General features: G+C 38.5%; 1 protein-coding gene across 3 annotated transcripts in view; it reads right to left on the reverse strand.

Moving 5' to 3' along the window:
• The window catches only part of PRKDC (protein kinase, DNA-activated, catalytic subunit), an 85,013-nt gene that overhangs the window by 61,320 nt on the left and 4,096 nt on the right, over positions 1-19,597 (reverse strand). For all 3 annotated transcript variants that reach the window (XM_033058353.2, XM_033058344.2, XM_033058360.1), the window contains exons 6-25: positions 18,968-19,080; positions 18,228-18,327; positions 17,640-17,695; positions 17,519-17,549; positions 16,389-16,546; positions 16,037-16,183; positions 13,804-13,968; positions 12,792-12,960; positions 11,824-11,870; positions 10,488-10,625; positions 10,033-10,182; positions 9,471-9,586; positions 8,636-8,795; positions 7,507-7,593; positions 7,027-7,146; positions 6,506-6,665; positions 5,969-6,075; positions 4,051-4,141; positions 1,649-1,812; positions 834-986 (exon numbers count right to left, since the gene is read on the reverse strand). In XM_033058353.2, the coding sequence (XP_032914244.1) occupies positions 834-986; positions 1,649-1,812; positions 4,051-4,141; positions 5,969-6,075; positions 6,506-6,665; positions 7,027-7,146; positions 7,507-7,593; positions 8,636-8,795; positions 9,471-9,586; positions 10,033-10,182; positions 10,488-10,625; positions 11,824-11,870; positions 12,792-12,960; positions 13,804-13,968; positions 16,037-16,183; positions 16,389-16,546; positions 17,519-17,549; positions 17,640-17,695; positions 18,228-18,327; positions 18,968-19,080 (2,432 nt within the window). The remainder of the gene's footprint in view (positions 1-833; positions 987-1,648; positions 1,813-4,050; positions 4,142-5,968; positions 6,076-6,505; positions 6,666-7,026; positions 7,147-7,506; positions 7,594-8,635; positions 8,796-9,470; positions 9,587-10,032; positions 10,183-10,487; positions 10,626-11,823; positions 11,871-12,791; positions 12,961-13,803; positions 13,969-16,036; positions 16,184-16,388; positions 16,547-17,518; positions 17,550-17,639; positions 17,696-18,227; positions 18,328-18,967; positions 19,081-19,597) is intronic.

A 19,597-nucleotide genomic window follows, 5' to 3' on the forward strand; every position in this document is an offset into this window, starting at 1 on the left:
CAGCCTGATTGAGTACTGTCATTCTACAGCATGAAGGGAAGAAACACTAAACACACTTATTTATGCATATACACATTCTTCAAGTGCAGTGCCTGTGGCTTGGACCAATCCAGACATCATTTACTTATGGTTAATGTTCAAGCTACACACCAGCAAAAGAGGTTTCACCTAAGTTGGTAACACAGTTTCCTGTCTATTTTATCAGAACACAAAATCCCTTTGACCTAAAAACAGATACGGATGCCAGGGTTCAATCAGCAGTCTCAAAAGGTACAAAAATCTGTAATTTCAGTGGAGAGGAACCTGTTCTGTTTTGTGCGAAGGAGGAGAAATATCAATTTCAAATGTTTGAATGAAATGTATCATCTGTAGGTATCCAAGAGGTAGCTACAAATTCTCTCCCAAATGCTTTTCCTATGATTGCAGCTTCGCACACACACAATATCAAAATAATCAACTTCACCTCCAATTAACTTATTACTGAAAGACTACAGAAATTACACGTGGTGATAAAGAGGCTTACTGCCACAAACTCCCTGAGTGAACCATGAAACACGAATCTCTCTTGTACACTCCTCTGAGGTACTCTGAACTACATTGCATTATAGAAGTATTTAAAACCAGTATTTGAAAAGGTTTCGACCCCACTCCCAAAATCCCGACGATTCACCCCTAGAATAGAATTTCAGCCTACAAAATACTCTTCATTTGAGGAAAAAAAAAAAAACAACCAAACCAGCAAGTTAGAAATACTCCTAAATAAATCTATTAATTAATTACCACATTTAAAGGTATTTGAATAAGTTAAAATTAATGTAAATTAATCTGCTTACCTGATCTGTGTCACAAGCAAGACGAAGCAGTACTGGAAATATTCGCTTATGTAAATGGTACATTGGTGGGGGACCCTGACGTCCTTCTGGCATCTGAGAGGCTTTCCCCAACATATATGTGACTATGCCATGCAGCAGCTCACATGCTGCAACCTGAAATTTAAACATCTCTCTGATTATGCATCCATATGCATCCTCACAGAGTAGACAAAATTGTGGGCAGGAGAGAACGAGTCACAAGAAAGTGTGTACTTGAGAAATCACATCTATGCTAAATCACCGTTCCAGGAACAGACCATGACCATGGAAATTATTTACACACATTCTAACTGGTTTTCTTCCTAATGTTTTAGTCTCTGTCATGGGCAGTCACATATCAGCCATAGAAAGTTCATCATCAGTTAAGTCACCCATGCTGTTTTCAAGGATACTTCCAGTCTGGACTCTCTTTGGGTATCAACATCCCAATCCAGCACAGCCCCAAAATATTTGCCTAAATGTTCTGCTGGACTGAGCCCACAAATTCATGGGCTGGGAATGTGAAGGAGGTCAAATTAGTTTAATAAGGTCCACTAGTTTAAAAAATTCATTTTAATGTTAAATCAAGTACAGTGCTATCTGACAGAACTTATAGCAACTTCTGCTCTTTAGCTTGTAAATACTCAGAATAGTGTAATCTTGAAAGGGCACCAAAGCAGCACATTGCTACCTAGGAATTAATTAAAACAGGTCTGCAGCAACAAAGACATTATTTTATGCAATTTTATCAGCTAACATAAAACAAGATATATTAAAAAAAATTTAAAAATCAATACTTTTGTTTGCCTGTCACTTGCAGAAAGAGCCAGTTCAGTCACATGAGGCAAAAACAAGTCCAAATAGATGACAGGCTTCATATCTGCAAATGGTACAGCAAAGCTCAGGCGCTTCTCAGTGTCCCAGGATACACATTTCTTCATCATCTCTTCTGCAGAGGTAGCTGATGCATTTGAAAGATAAAAACAAGCTTAATACAATACACATAGAACAAGTATTTACTTAGTTGGGTCAAAAAAAATCTGTAACCTTCCAACTTCAGTTAGATAGCCATGTAATGTTAATGCCTTATATATATTTATATATACATGTAAGGCATTGTATGTATTATTTATATATAATACCTGATATATAAATGCCTACAGAAAAAATTGTAGCCAACATTTCAGGTGAGAGGTGCAGTCTCCAGTTTCAATACAGGTTAAGTTTGGAGACAAATCCAGAAGACATTGAAACACACTTGATTTAAAATACTTCTGTAAGACATCCAATCTAATGCATTTGTCTTCTAATGTTACAGAAAATTCTTGAAGGTCAATCAGACAAGAAGATCCAACATACTGACTCCTGCAATTGCACAGAAAATTGCTACATTTACAGCCACTTACAGCTATCTCCTCCAAGGAAAACTGGCATACTTACTCCTTTCTCTCCCTATATTCCCATATTTGTAAATTTGATAAACAAAATCTGATGACAATTTATATTTATTTTCCAGAGAATAAGGTTACCTCCCCCAGTATTTTTCAGTAACAGATAAGTACTCGGCAGAAAGAAAAATTATTGTAAAGCCAGAAGAAACAAACATAAATATGCAAAGAATAAAATGCATAATATTAAATTACAGTAATTTCACGAATACAAGCCGCACCAATTTGACCAAAATTTTGGTGGAAACCCGGAAGTGCGGCCAATATTCCGGGGCGGCTAATACATTAACAAAATTCTAAAAGCTGCCAATACGGAAGTGAGAGCCCGCGGCAGCCCCAAGCCAAGCTGGAGCCCGGTCGGCCCCGGCTGAGGTGGGAAAGCCTGGCAGAGGCGGGGCCAGCAGTGTGGGGGGCGGGCGGCAGAGCCTGAGCCAGCAGGGCGGGGCAGGGGGGGCGGCAGAGCCTGAGCCAGCAGGGCGGGGCAGGGGGGGCGGCAGAGCCTGAGCCAGCAGGGCGGGGGAGCCCGGGAGAACTGGGGCTAGCAGTGCAGGGGAGCATGGCAGAAGCAGGAAGGCCGACGGGTGGGGCTGCCTGGCAGCGGGGGAAGCCCAGCAGAATCGGGGCCAGCAGCGTGGGGGAGCCTGGCGGTGCGGGGGCCTGCAGTGCCGGCCAGGGCGAGGAAACGCGGCGGTGGTGCAGACGGGAGGGGGCGGCCGGCGAGCCCGGCGGCGGGGCTAGGGAACGCGGCGCGCCGCGGCCGGCGAGCCCGGCGGCGGGGCTAGGGAACGCGGCAGCGGGGCGGTGCTGACGGGAGAGGGGGGCCAGTGAGCCCGGCGGCGGCGGCAGTACCACCCGGCCAGCCCTGCCGAGCCGTGGCGCTGAGCTGGGCCACCCGGCCCCGTCGGCCACCATGAGCGGGCCGAGCCTTCCTGGCCCCGCCCCGAGCCAGTAAAGCCCGCTATGCCGCGATCCTGTTACTAATTGGCCAATTTGTGAAAGCTGCGCACGGATTCTCGCTACGAACGAAAGTGCGGCTAATATTCGGGGTGCGGCTTATCTATTGACAAAGACAGCAACATTGTCGAGGCACCGGGGGTGCGGCTTATAATCCGTGCGGCTTGTATTCGTGAAACTACTGTACTTTTTCGATTAACTAAATTTTGTGCTGAATTTGTCCCTTGAATCTCATGGTCAGATACTTACACTGTTGTTTTCCATTTTTATTAGACGGTATGATATTTAATATTTAAATTATAAAGCTTGTTCATGTACTGGACAGAGAAAGGGAGAAAACCTCTTTTTTTTTTTTTTGAGAAGCACCCAAATGGAACTCTACTACCCACACATACTAGAGGCACGATGTACTTTAAACTCACAAGTGAAAAAGTAAGCTGGCTGATATTTACACAATTAATGACTGCAGTTCTCAAATACTGAGAACTGTAGTAGAGGTAGAAGTAAGTACTAAGGACAAACTGGGGCAAAGTTTCAAAATGGCTTTGCAGCCAGAGGTGAAGGATGGAATAAATAAAACCATATACTCAGATGCATAGTTTTTTGCTTTCAATTGTAGTTTCCTAAACACTTTCTCTACTCCATATTAAGTTGGTGAATACTTCTGCTCTACTAAACTCCAGAACTGAATAAAAGTAATTTTGTTTAAATGAGAGCAGTGATGTTTGAGGCCTCAATGAAATCTACTTTCAAGAGAGACAGCAGAGGTATATAAATATTTTAGACAGCATACTCACCTGTAATTAAGTTGTGGTTAATCTGCCCTCCCAAAGATCCAAGAAGGCGTGCCACTCTAGTCCTTACTGCTTCCAAGGAGGGATTATTATCCTAAATAATTCAACAGACTAATATTAGTGAAAGAACAGTTATTTCTATATAGAACTAATTTGGTTTACAGAGTAAATTAAGGTCTTATGACTATTATTAAATACAGATTAAGGTAAAATGAAACCATGAAGAAACAAGACAAGAGCTTTGGTTTAGTAAACAAAAGAGGGCAAGACTCGAAAGCACTTTCATTGCATTTTCTGAGCTTTCAATTACCACTTCAAGTAAAATTTTATCACAGATAACACACCTACAGAATGACATAACAGTGTAAAAAGCAGAAACAAATCTGAAGCAAAAATTGCTCTTTTCATTTGCTTTAATTCCAGAACTTAAAGTTTAGATCCTGTACCTATATAGAATCACAGGACTATTTAGATTAGGAAAGACCACTAAAGTCATCAAGTCCAACCATTAACCCAGCACTGCCACACCTATCACAAAACCATGTCCTCAAGTGCCACACCCACATTTTGGAACACTTCGGGGATGGTGATTCTACCACTTATCTGTGTAGCCTGTTCCAATCCTTAACAACCTTTTTCATGAAGGTATTTTTCCAAATATCCAATCTAAACCTCCTTTGGAGCAAGCTGAAGCCACCTGTTCTTGTTCTGTCACTTGTTACCTGGGAGACCGACCCCCACCTGGCCACAGCCTCCTTTCAGATAGTTGTAAAGAGCAATAAGGTCTCTCCTGAGCCTCCTTTCTTCAGACTCAACAGTGCCTCTCTCAGGCATCTCTTTTTCAGAAGCAGCCTATAAATAAAATCAACTAATAAAATATAAAATCAACTAATTTTGTTTCACAGAATGACAAGGGTTGGAAGAGGCTGCTGCAGGTCATCTGGTCCAACCTCCCTTCTCAAGCAGGGTCATCCTAGAGCACCACCACAGGATTGCATCCAGACAGTTCTGGAATATCTCCAGTGAGGGAGACTCCATAACTTCTCTGAGAACTCTGTTCCAGTGCTCGGTCACTGCACAGTAAAGGAGCTCTTCATCACATTCAGGTGGAACTTCCTGTGCCTTGGTTTCTGCCCATTGCCTCTTGTCCTATTGCTGAGAACAGGACTGAGAAGAGCCGGGCCCCATCCTCTTGATACCCTCCCTTCAGGTACTGATAGACATTGATGAGGTCTCTTCTCACTCTTCACTTCCCCAGGTTAAACAAGCTGAGACCCCTTAGTCTTTCCTCATCAGAGATGCTCCAGTCCTCTAATCATCTTTGTAGCCCTCCACTGGACTCACTCCAGGAGCATCGTGTTTAAAGACAACCAGGTTGGAAAGAGTTCTATATATAGGAGTAACTAGTAGTGTCACACCTAAAAAGTGGTTTATTCCAAATTAGTTTGTATACAAACATATACATATACAAATAAAACTACACTTATATTTGAGAAGCCACTGGACAAAATAATACATTGGTCTCTAAAGACTGTAAGCCTATCCACAAGACAATTAAAAATCCCTCAAATGCTTAAACATCCACAAAACTGTATTGCATACTGCAAAGCTGCTAAGCAGGGATTTGATTTTGGGTGTCGGAGTTAGATTTTTGTTGCCATAATGTATCAGTCTAACAGTGATACTGACTTACAGGATTTCTTCAGTGCCCTTTTCCTGCTTAATTCCCATCCTCACCCTGAAATATAACATCTTTCCAGCTATGCTGATGTAACAGCTTCTTGAGCCACACTGTAGAATGGAATTCATTAAACTCATCTAAGGTAGAACTAGTCCTCATAAACAAAAAGTATTCATGCAACAAAGCAAAAGAAGCAGTGAGAAGAAAGCATTAACATTTAACTCTAAAGAGGGTCCTTACCACTGAAAATGTCTTTGCTTTTCTTATACGCTGTATCACAACTTTATTACGTCCTTTCTGGGCTGCTTGAGAAAGTTTCCTTACTTCCCAGTTATTCTGGGATTCAACTAATGAAAAAAAACCAACAGCATATCAACACCAGTTTATTGTACCAGCATCTCACACACATTCTCATAGTGTCATATAAAAAAACCCACTCTTGTTTTGCCCATGTTTAGTTCTAAAATGTGACAATTATTCTTTCATTTAAAATCTTCATTAAGGAAAGTTAGTCTCTTAGTAAAACTAAGCTAATTTAAGCAAAAAAAGACGTAACACACAGAAGTAATAAATAGAATGGCAATGATTTCTGATTGTTCTGCAGAAGCAAGTAAATCCTAGTTTAAGAAAAAAATGCATTTTGGGGTGTAAGGGAAGTTATGTTGTTCCAAACACAGAAAGTGCACAATATAAATAAAAGGTATGGCATATCCACATCTTAATAAAAAAAAATATTTTGTTCTTCATTAAGATGAGCAATTTTTTGCATGTATGTACCTGTAGAGGTAGAGCTTTTCAAATAACCGTCAAGAAGAGGCAGGACATCCTTGTAGCAGGGTTGCATCATATGTCTGGGGATGTGAGCTGACCAGTCTTCCAAGGCATCCAGGCCCAGATCAGCCATTGGGGTACAGCTAAGGCCCAGCTTAAATGCATTCTAAGTGTCAAATACAAAACTATCAGCCTTTCACATTTATTGACTCATGTTGCTTAACAGTAAAAGAGACAATTTTAAAAGCATTTAGTGTATATCACTCTTTGCAATAACTTTTCTCTGCTTAGCATCTCACTCAAGATCAGCCCAGGAAATACATTTATATTGCAACACAGGCACTAAGAGAGTCTGCTTAGTGTAAAAGCAAATTCCAACAATTAACTTTTTATCCAAAGAGTCAAGACATTTGCATTCTATCTTACTGAAGAGTGTAGAGAGCTTAACAGTTACCTTAATACTGACTTTGCTACAGAATATCTTAGGGATAAAAGTGTTAGCATTAATGTACATCACTTTGACTCACCTGCAGTGCAGGAATATATGCTTTGATATCAAGCATGATGATGTCATGTGGTAAAGAGAGCAAAAAAATCAGACAAGATGCCAACAACTCATCTTTATATTGCTTCATTTTTGCTGCAACCTAAAATTCAGATAAATAGATCAAGAACAAACATAAACCTTTTGAAATCTTGACTTAACTGTATCAATACCCATGTAAAACAAGCCAAAACCAATACTGGAATCTCATTCACTGGCAGACAGTTACCAGAAGTATTTATACTGTTATTTCTCAATTCTATATGAACTGGTGACCAATACACTTCCTCTGACATTAAGTAAAAAACAGACAGAAAAAGATCTTAAAACCTCACCAGGTTGCATGGCTCAAAAAGCAGGAATACTTCTACCGTGTATGTAAGATTCCTCAGAAGGTGAAATTTTGATTGAATCACACATGTTTATATTCAGAGTAAGAAAGTTAGTGAACAAAACTCCTTACCTCTTTTCCAAACTTTACAAAGAGTGCAAAGCAAGAGCTCTTTTCTGGGTCTTCAGGACATCTTCTGAGGCTCCTTGGACTGACACCCTATCAAACAGAAGTCACAAGTTAATACCATTAAAAAGCATGCAGTACATGTATAAACCACAAGTTCAACTCAGAATACTGTCCAATATGAAACTGGTGTCAGTGAAAACTTGAAATGTGTTTTTGATCTGTCAGAGGTCAGAAATTAACGTTAATATGGTTCACTGAGGGTCAACTTTTTGAAATATATTGAATAAATAAGTAAGAGATACTGACTGCAAAGTAACTTTTCAATGGATTAATTTTCTCCCCTCATGCAACAAACCATAAAAACCAAAACTTCCCTAACAGTGGATGTCCAGATGGCAAGAATGCTGGTATAGTAAGAAAGCAATCTACAATAATGTCCACAGTGCAAGCAACTCCCCCAATGTGTTTCCAAATGTGCTTCACTTTGTGCCATCAGCAACAGTGGCAGGGACAGCTCTGGGCTACACATCCTCGTGTTTTAGTCCAATAGCTTCCAAACCACAGCTAGTGCATCCACCAATGGGGCATCATATTCCCTGTGGAAATCAGTGAGTGGAATAGGAGTATACCCCAGAAGTTGAGTAACTAACCCACATGTGATCCCCTGTTCTGGTTAGATTGTTTCTATCCAAAATATCTTTTACACCATTTATATTGCATCCCATCTCTCTGTTCACCCAGTTCAGTATTTTGGAAAGAACACAGAGGTGGAAGAGGCTCTTCAGGGAGGTAGACTCTCTCCCTCTAAAGACATTCCAAACCCATCTTGACGAGCTGCTGTGTCACCTGCTCTGGGTGACACTACTTTGGCAGAGTCGTTGGACTGGATGAATTTCAGAGATCCCTTCCAACACTAACAATTCTGAGATTCTGTGGTTATACATGGACAGTGTTTCTTCTGAAACTGGGCTTCTAAATTTTGACTCCTATTGTGCTTCTAATTATGGAGGCATAGGAAGTTAAAAACATTTGAAAGAATCCAGTAATAGTTTCAATGTACTATTTTCCATAGGGAATAAAATACTATATATAAATACAATATGTTACCCCTCCACTGGGTAAAAGATCTCACCTCAAAGTATTTTATCCTCTTAGCAATTTTCATTGTAACTGAGAGTAGCTTGTAGAATCCACTAATAAGAGGTAGTCTTGTTGAATGTATAATAAGCTCATAACCAAAGGAATATACCCAAGGGTGAAAGTATTCTACATGTTTCTCCAGAAGTATCTCTCTAAAACCAGTGCACAAAAAAAATAGGAGGAAAAAAAAGAAAAAAAGTAATCACATACAATATTTTATATTTTAAAACCATTCATCTCAGTACATGAAAGAAATACTGCTGTAACAGAGTAGCTCCAAAGACAGACAGAGAATAAATGCATGCTGCCTTCTGAGTCAAGCACATGAAGATTTTCATTTTGCTTTAGAGAGTAAAGCTATTTATCCCTTATTATATCTCATTATTGAATTTCTACAAAATCCTCACATCCTCATATATCACATCCACATGTATCACCACAGGCAACTAATGCTGTACCTTTCACTTAATGCTCCTTACTAGTCTACGAAGACTGCATCTCTGGTCTCTTAAGTATTTAGGATACATGGTCAGGATAATACCACAAATTACGACATATAATGAAAGACAACTACACCCAAATAATGATAATGAATGCTAATGAAGGTCTCTCATACTCTTTTAAAAAACATGAGCTGATCAGCTTGTATGTGCTTAGCTATGGTCCAGGTATCTGAAAAACCCTCAATGTCTCCCTCCTAACTATCTTGTGCGTTTTGAAATACAATCTATCAAACTAACTCAGAAATAAGTATCTTAAATGCATTTCACCTCAAACTTCTTCCAACCACTTCGTAACTTTCAAATTACATAAAAACATATCAATACCTGCAGAATTCCACGAGATTTATAAAGGCAATAAAATCTATTGGTTTTGTTGGCTGAAGGTTTGAAGCAGGGTCAGAAGAAGGCCCAACCAAAGCACTGTCACCTGCATTTTCATCCTGAAAAAAAATATTGAAGACAGAACACTGAATGTTTCACAGAAAGCTTTCACACATTTTTTTGCCACATTAACAGTCTGTCTTTTCAGCTGTTACTAGGTATTCTGACAGATGAAGGACTAGTAGTTGACATATCAGTAATCGAAAGGAAAAATAAGAGATGCCTGCTTCTAAGGAGAAAGCCATCTGGAAAATGAAAAACAGTAGATTCCAGAATAGAAAGTCTAATGTAACAGATTCTGTGAACTTCTATTGATTCTGATGTTTCCATCTCCTAACACTGCATTGCAGCATGCAGAAATACTATGCAAAACATTTTGTCTAGGCTAAATGTTACTTCAAGGACACTAAAAGGTGCTATATAGGCATAATGAAATCAAAACAAGGGACATGATTATGGTTCCCCTACAACAGCAGGAGTTAATGGGTAGGTCTTCAGGTCTCACCTGTTCACTCACATCCAGTTTCTGAAGAGTCAGGTCCAATTTCTCAATAATCTTCAAAATAGATTTTATAAATTCATCATACAGGACATGACTCAGGGACTGCAGCTGTGCATTTTCAGTAAGGAAGTTTGCATCTTCAAAAACACATTCCTGTGTAAGACAAAAATGTTCATATTTCAAAACACAAATGACAATTATTTCTTTAATTTGCAAACTAACATTTAAATGATCCAGATAATCCAGTTTCAGATCTTTCTCAGCTATGAAAGCATAAATCAATCCCTGTTTACTTAATTTATCATCAATAAAATCCAACTAAAACCAGAAAACAGTTCTTCTACAGCATGAAAATTGGAAAAAATCTGAGATTAGAAAAGTAGCCATAAAATGACAAGATTCAGGACTGCACTTAATTTCCAGTTTCATTTTGTATTTCCATGTTAACTGTGCTTTACCTTTATTGTGTCACAGCCCAACAGACTTCTAAAGAGGTACAGATAGTCCTTGTAAGTTGGTACTTTCGATCTTCGTGTCCCAACTTCTCCAGCTTCAAAGGTTTCTTCTGATCCGGAAGTTTCTATTCCGAAAAGGTCCTGAAGGGACACAATATTTGTCAGACACATCGCTCTGGTGGCTTGACCCTGGGTGCAATGGTACCTGCAATGGCAGGTACCCACCACACAATTCTACCACTCACCTCCTCAGCAGGATTGGGAAGGAGTAAATAAGAGAAAAAAAACCTCATGTTTACGATAAAAGCAGTTTTGTAGCAAAGCATGACAGAAGATTTATTCTCTACTTCCCATCAGCAGGCCAATGTCCAGTCATTTCCGTGGAAGCAGAGTTTTTGTACGTGGAACAGAAGTTCCTGAAGACAAACACCTTAACCAATGCTGCTCACCTCCTCCCTTCTGCCAGCTTTTATTGCTGGCCAGATACCACATGGCATAGAATATCCCTTTGGGGATATTGAGTTTGGATCAGCTGTCCAGGCTCTGTCCCCTCCCAAGATCTTGTCCCCCAGCCTATTGGTGAAGGGAAAATGTTGGAGAGCCAGTCTTGATGCTGTGCCAGTGCTGCTCAGCAGCAGCCAAAATACTGGTGTGTTGTAACATTACCAGTTACAAATACCAGTACCAGCTCTTTGAGGGCTGCTATGGGAAAGAATAAACTCCATCTCAGTCAAATCCCAGTACAACTGCCTGTGGAACTACCTGACCCATGCAACACAATGTAACATTGCTGCTGCAGTTAGAAACATTAAATGTTTTGCTTTCTCCATCAATCTGGAAAGAGTCCAAAACAACCACCTCCTTTCAAAAACAAAAAAAACCAAAAACCTCTAAAGGTTGCTCTCCTAGTGTTCAGTTATTTGAGAAATTCTATAGTTGTTCTGCCACACAAGATTAAAAAGCTTTAATATCCTTGCTTAACACAAGTATTCAGTAATGTTTACAAAGTCCAAAATTTAACCTGGAAGAAAGCTGGATCACTTCAATTACAACCTACTTTATTACAGACAACCTGACCAAACAGAAGCCTATTTCCTGTAATTTTCTTTATTCAGCACAAGAAGCACACCCACACTGTGCTGAGCAGAGGTGGGGATGAGAGACTAAGAGCAAATGAGCCAATAACTAATAACACTAATGGACTAATAACAAAATGGATAGTACTATTTTTGCTTCTTTGGGCCTTCCCTTGTTTACTGGGTTAGGTTGTCAAGACATGGAATGGAATGTACACTCTAGGAATCTAAATGAAATAAATATGTTTAAACAGTTATTTTACCTTCGAAAATGTAGGCTTGGAGAAAATTCTGATTAATCCCTGATGCACTGAAACAAAAAAAACCAAATTGCCTGAACAGATTTTAAAAGCACAGCATTCATATCACTCATTGCATTAACAATGAAACGAATCAGTTTTCTACATTCTGTCATAAGGGAGAAACAAAAGAACAGATTTTTACTTTTTCCTGATTATGAATGACAACCAAGGCATCACCCACAATGCCCTTATTGAAAAGGCAACAACCCCCAATGATTTTCATGGACTTAGGACCAACATGGTACTTGGGTGTATCATGTAACTCAGGAACAAGGGAAACAATGAAAATGCCCCAGCAATAGAGAAAAGCCACAATAAAAAGTTGAAAGAAATAAAAAATAATTTATGAAAATCCTTGAAAAGGAATGTCAGCATGCTTGAGACTACTAGAACTGTCAGTAACCAATGCTGACACATCCAGAATTACATCCACAGAACTACACCTGACTAACTTCATATTTGGAATTTTATTATTTTTAAGTTTCAGAGCATGAAAAAAATTGCATTTCTAATAGAGATAATGCTCATCCTATTTTTTGTGCTATTTTGTACAGGTAGCTGAAAGGACATTGAACAGATTTTTGTATGCTTCTATGAAATTCCTTTCTTCCCACAGTTCTTCAGAGCAGGAATGCGTGTCTTATCACAAAAATGTATTCTCCTGCCTTAAATCATATCCACTTTGTTATCCAAAATGACTGTTAAATGTATTCCTAAAGTTATTTAACAGTGGATATTGAAAAATATCACCATAAAAACACTCAACCTCCACTATTAGAGAACAGGACAAGTTTCATTTTTGCTCTTGAATGGTTATTCCACATTTCTCTCTGAGAATCAGTTAAGCAATTTAGGGGAAAAAAAAACAACCAAAGGGAAAAAAACCATGATCCCCAAAAACTCCAATGAAGTTAATATCACAGACTCACCCACAGTGCTAATAAAGCTCCAGAGAATGGGACCTTTTCCTGAGAGAGACAGAAACACTTTTATTATAGATCTGCAACAGACTGGCTGCATTTTTTCACTGTACTGTGGAAAGCTGCTGATCTGCAGCACAACCAGATGTTCAAGAACCGGCGTGTATACCTCAGGAATCTAGAATAAAGAAAAACACATCATCCATTATGCAAATGAAGTGAAATTATTTCAGCATGTTACTTTGTTACAAGAGCTTCCATCGTGATCTGCTCTGAGAACAGGAAGAGACTTAGCTCGCGAATTCATCCCAGACATATAAAAACCCCAAAGAAACAAACAAAAAGCAACAACAACAACAAATTCCTCCCCACATAAACCCAATGAAACAGAGTAAGAAATTTTCCTGGTCCACATTATGGAAAGTAGCTCCTGAACAGACTAGTGCTTCAGTTAATCTACTTTTAAGCTTATTTAAAAAGTACCAATTTAATTAAGCAACAGTAACAGCATTATAATCTGCTTATTCATAACCACCTGAATACAAAATGTATGCCCCAATCATACTTAACAGCTCCAGGTAAGACCCAGAAAGCCCTCATTTAAACAGAGAGCAAAACATCACAGCAGAATCGAAGTATCAAGACCAAAGTATCTCAGAGAACATGCTAAGTATCAGTATCAAAAGACAAAGCAGAAGCAGAGTGGTATAAACACAGAAAGGCTGTGGCTATGTCCAAATAAAGAACATAAAAGAAATTAAAACATATTCACATTTGCCTATCATGGTTTCCATTTCAATGCACTGTAGCATCTTATTTAGCATATTCAGTGCATTTTCTTTATTCAAATAAAATCCATTAGAGCATTCTCCTGATATTCTTCCAATCCCCTAGGGGCTGGATGTCATCACATTTCAGTTAAATAAAGACCTTTTACCATAGGTAGGCTCACAGCTATTACCTCCTTACATATCTGCAACTGCATAAAAGTACTGGGTGTTACTTTAAATACTTCACTTACTGTATCTATATGGAATATCACACTTGCAATGGACTGGAGGAAACTTGGTAGCTGATACAGATGGTCGTCTATTGTTTCTGCTTCTGTGAGGAACATTTGCTTACAACGCTGAAGGAGTTCCACATACATGTTGTCCACATCCTCAGAATGTATAGCTTTACAGGGCTTACAGAGAGAAAATAAAAACCTGCTTTGGCAATTTTGTAGAGCTGAGCAAATAAATGCATGCTGTAGCACTAAATCCCAGCCAAGCCTTCACTGAACCATAACAGGAATAATATTTGAAGTTTTATTAGAAACTCAATACATCTGAATAAACTAACTTCAAATACTTGCTACACTTACAAGAAATACAGTACCTGACATGGACTACAACAATAGTTCACTAAGGTAGTGCAATTTAATGCAAAAATACTTGAACTTTCAGTGACATGAATTAATATTCAGCCAGAAAAACGTGGGAGTTTGGCTGTAAACATCTTAAATATGGCATTATGGGTGCTTACATTCACTTATTACTTTGACGCAGCTAATTCAAAATATAAGTGGTTTACCTTGATGTAGCTAAAGTGATTATCACTGACAGGTTACTACTATTAAACACTTAACCAAGCAGTCCAAATTCTGAACTTTTATTGTTATAGGTCCTGTACAAACAGAACCTATAGACTATTCCTAAACTAATGAACAAGTGGAAAGTATCCCAAAGAGTAACAGAGGGTTTGTAACAAAGCTTACAAATTTCTATAGAATGATTTGTAAATCACAGCATGAACTAGGTCAAAAACCAGTCTTGGTGGACAGGAAGCAGGTCACAGGCAAGAAATGTGGTAGGGAACTGACCATGGAAAAGAATGGACTGATTTACATAACAGTGAAATATGGTTGTTAGCCTAAAGGTTGAATATAGTCTGTCTAAAAATATGCTGACAAAATTAAGACTATCCATTTATCACTTGCAGAACTTCCAAGTATTATTTTAATATTATTTCAGCAATTAAAGAAATATTCTGCCTTGAAACTGAACCAAGGATGAACACAAGTTCAGTGCTACCGTCAGAACTTGCAGCAGCACCAAGACTACTTCCTTACAACCCAGTATGCTTGGCCAAGATTTAACTTAAACACAGTAACAACTATTAATGTGTCTTAACATATCAGCTATTTATAGGTACTGGAGGATTAAACTTGTTAAAATTTGCAGTATTATCCTATCTCTGTATTTACATTATGCAATTTTAAGATCTTGTGTTCCATAATACATGTTTTTAATAGGGTTCTTTCAACTCTGTAATTTGAAATACTTCATTCTTTCTGGAACCAATGCTTTGAACTCAACTCCTTTCTACCTCATATCACAGAAGAGGAAGAGTAGGTTTGAACAAAGCACATGGAAAATTCTACAAACAAATGCACTCTACTCAAAAGGTAGCAAAAAGAGGATTCAGCTAATAACCACCTATTCCGTTTCAATTCCTAAATGTCTCTAAACATCTTTGAAATAATTGAAGCTAATTTTTGCTTTGAGTGACAAAAAAAAACCCCAGTCTAGAACTTTATGATGTGAAAGTTGTGGTACTACCATCAAGCACAGAAGCTGCATACATAAATACCACTCCTTCTTCTTTATTGACCTTTAACTTCATTGTTGTACCCCCATTTTAAATGACGGTTGACAGAAATTGGAAGTTTGTTCCTAATGGTGCTTCATGACAAACACACCTGCCATCCACACTGGTATGTAAGCATGCTTGTTTGTTGTTTCTTGTTGTATTTTACTTTGTGGTTGTTTCACTAATGACCTTGCACTGTCCTGCAGTTAGCAGTTTGAGTGAGCTCTGTAGGAAGCTCTGAACTACTTTCAGAGTAAATCCTGGATTCTACCATTTAAATGCTAAGGGAGATAACAAGGTATTGCCTGTACCTAAGCAATTAAGTACATCCTGAAGTTTTCTGACAGCTGTGCATGAAGCTCCTGTTTTTCCACTTCAGAACTTGTGCACAAGAATTAACTACAACTACAACCCAATACTGCAAGAGCTCCCACTAGAGTCAGTATACATCTCAAAAATTTTCATCCAAAAGGTATTTTACAGTGTAATTAAGTCCAACACTTAGTCCAGAAATGGGAGCATTCCCTATTAAAAGAGCTGTATAAAGTGCCTGGTATATGAATCCTAGCTTTACATGCTTTCAGAAAGCTCATTCAACAGAATTAACTCCTTTGACATACTGCTGCGAAAAGCCCATATCCGCGAATGGCGATGGACAATTCTTTGCTGGTCGAATCCATCCTCCTGATGATGCCATAGAACTGTTCCATGAAGAACTGCAACTTGCTCTTGTGTAGCTCTGCATCTTTAGCCACCATTAAGGATATCTGTAAAACATATACAAACATTCTAGCATTTTACAAAAAACTACAGTTAAGTCTTAGAAGACACCTAGCTTGTAATACAAAGCACTTCAAACTACGTAATTATTCATTAAACAGATCCACTGAATTTCCAAGCACCAAATATTCCCACTATTTCAAGAAAATTAATTTTGCTTTAGACTCGGATATCCCAGTGAAGGTACCACACCTGCTTGATGAATGAATCTAGAGCAGAATAACTGGCTTTCTTCAGCTCCTGATGTGTGTGGCCACACCATTTGCACAACACTTCATAGAGGGACACATAGTTGTCCATGAGCAAGGCTCCAAACTGAGCAGAGTGCCAGACGAACAAATGTAACCCAGCTGCAATTTAAAAACAATTCTTTTTAAAAACCAGACTTACATTACATCTCACACAACCAGCCCAGACTGTGTAAGTCCACATTAGGACTTTAGGTAGGCAGACCCACCATGACTGGAGTCTATAAAATGTATTCCTCTAGCCTCTACTGATACTCCACAGTATCAATATCCAAACATTAATAACTTAAGCATAAAAACAACCTTCCAAAATCCTCTTTTTCAATGTACAACATTATAGAATGCACAGCTGTGTTCAGATGTAATTTACATTAATATTGAAAAAGAAAGGGACTTCAGTGCTTGTAAATAAGAACACCTGATTGCACAATTCAGCAGGATCTGGTTTCTGTTGTCAGGACACATGCACAAGTCCCCTCCTCTGCCAAACAGTGATGCAGACAGATACAGAATTCAGACTACAGATCATTTCACTATTCCAAATAAGCATAAACAAAATTTGGGGGAAGGGTAGACTATCTTTAAAGAGGGTTTTACCCCTCACAATTCCCATGGACCTAATACTCAAAACTCGCATTTTTGCAATTTCTGCATAAGCCACTCATATTTCAGGCCAATTTTTAATCTTCCCATTTTTTGCCCATTCTTTTTCTCCTTCCAGTGAAACTCCTCTCCTTTTTTCTTTTAACTCAATCCACTGTCACATCTTTTCTCCTAATTAACTACACTCCTCTTATTTCTACCATTCCTTTCTCACTTCACAGTTTTGTACTACTCCAGAGGGGTAAATGGCATCAAGTATAATGCTGGTATTCATAAGGTGATTAGACCTAGACTAGTTTAACCAAATACATGTTAAACTCTACATTCCAATTTGAAGTACAGCAGCTTTCCTCCCAGCCAGCTTTGAAGATTAAAGACTAGAGCCATCTGAACACATTCAGTAAAGAATAAACAATTCCAGACAAAAGACAATATCCACCTAAGCATGAATGGAGATAGTTTACATCTTACCTAGAGGTACTGCGTATCGCTTCTGATCAATCTGTAAGATCAGAAAAGGTTTGTCACTGTGATTTACTCTTCACCAGGGCTAATTAGTTTATGCAGAACAATTAACACATAGTAGATTTACCTGTGGGTTGATTGCCTTCATTGCAAAATCAAAAATCTCCTTTGCAGTCTGAGGATCTGTGGAACAATCCAATAGTGAGTATACAGTAGGCAGAGTGAAGATTAAGATATTTTGATCAAAGCTTGGTATGAAGAAGTGATATTGGAAAGCCTTATATATCTCATTTTAAGAGACAGAGACCTTTTTTTCCTATAATACTCTTAAATTTGAAAAAAAATCGCACATCTATATTAGCTGATTTTTCTGAATACCCATATTTAGGTTGACTCTTAAGAGAAACACATCTCCTACAAACTGCATTCCAGCTTCAATGTGGCTCTCACAGCTGCCCAATATGTGGTCAGAAAAATAGCACTTCAAAGATTTACATATAGAAAAACACTGAGGAAGCCACTTCACACATAGACAGACTACAGGGACTGTGTGACTATTTATTTTGCAAAATCCATCTACTAACAGGGAAATTCTAATTCTGAGTTTACACACAGAAATGGTGCTACTTTTGGGTTGTGTAATAATTAAATGCATAACTGTCTGTAAAAATGTATCAAAATGCATCACTGCCTTTCACACAGAAAAAGAACATACCTTCATCCACAGACTTGGTGAAGTTGTACATGAGTGCAACCAGTCCCCTCAGACATCCTGCTACAAGAGGTAGCTTGGGTGCCCTTGTAGCAGATGTCATCTGAAAAGAATAAAATACCCTCAAGATAAGATAAATTTACACCAAGGCTTCCCAGTTCCTAGCAGAGTAGGTAAATAACTTATTTCAGCTTAATAACTACATCAGCACCCAAGTCTATGAAACAACTCCACAGAAACATCTTTACTCCTAAGTGCCACATCATTTGAAGGGAAGCACAAGAGATAATTTCAAAACCATGGAAATGTTCCACCAAGACCAGCCATACCAAAACTTAGATAAAATTCACTAATGTCTTAAAAGTACTTAAAAATTCAGAATATATGAAAATTCAGTAGAAATGTGATGTTTACCTCACATGCACGAACTTTGCAGCCATTACAGAAATCAGAAACTACCAGTGCATGACAAGGTGGCATTTCTTGGGGAATTGGTTAATTTGCTGTTACTGATGGCCTTGAATTTTCACTTTGAAAGCTTCTCGGAGCCAGAGAACACAACTTAAACAGTCCCTCAGGAAGCATTGATGATTGTCCAGTTAGATCCCTACAAATTGTACTAGCTACAGTAGTATTCCAACAGCCAGTGCTATACACTTCAAAGGGGAAAAAAGCCAACAAAAAGCAATGCAAAAAAGCCAAAACAAAAAAAAACAAAGAATGAAAAGAAATTCCAATCATACCTGTGTTCTAAGCTCTCCCAAATAAGCTCGGAACAGTTTTTCAGAGTTGTTAATCATGTCACTAGGCTGAACTTCTCCCAAAACTCCCAAAAGCTCATAGATCTTTTCCAATACTAGAAAGCAATTTTTAATATTGTTAAGTCATAATTATTGAAATCATTACTTCAACATTTCCAGTACAATTCCTATTAAGTAGCAACCATGAGAAAACCATCCCTGATGGTAAAATTGCTGACTAAAGTGTGGAGCAAACATCTTTATACGCACACACACACACATATATATAGAGCTATATACTACAATGTGAGATGCATCCTCCTCTCACATCAGTAAGTTAAATGCATTTACTATTTGTAAACAGGGCTCAGAAAACTAATTTAAAGGCCACATGCACTGAGGAAGCACTTGTTAAGGCCAACAGCTAGCTGAAGTTTCTAGGCTTCAATTCAGACTGAAGGATTCTATGCAGGTGCAAGTTTTATGAGTAGACTTGCAAAGCCAAGATTTCAGCAGTAACTAGCCATAATGACCAAACTGGAGCTCATAGTAATATGCCGTAAATAATATAATCAAGCAAGGCAGAATAGATGAGCTCCATTAGAGATGACAAATGCAGGAACCATCACACTA

This window comes from Catharus ustulatus, chromosome 1, assembly GCF_009819885.2.
Source record: "Catharus ustulatus isolate bCatUst1 chromosome 1, bCatUst1.pri.v2, whole genome shotgun sequence".
Classification (NCBI taxonomy): domain Eukaryota; kingdom Metazoa; phylum Chordata; class Aves; order Passeriformes; family Turdidae; genus Catharus; species Catharus ustulatus.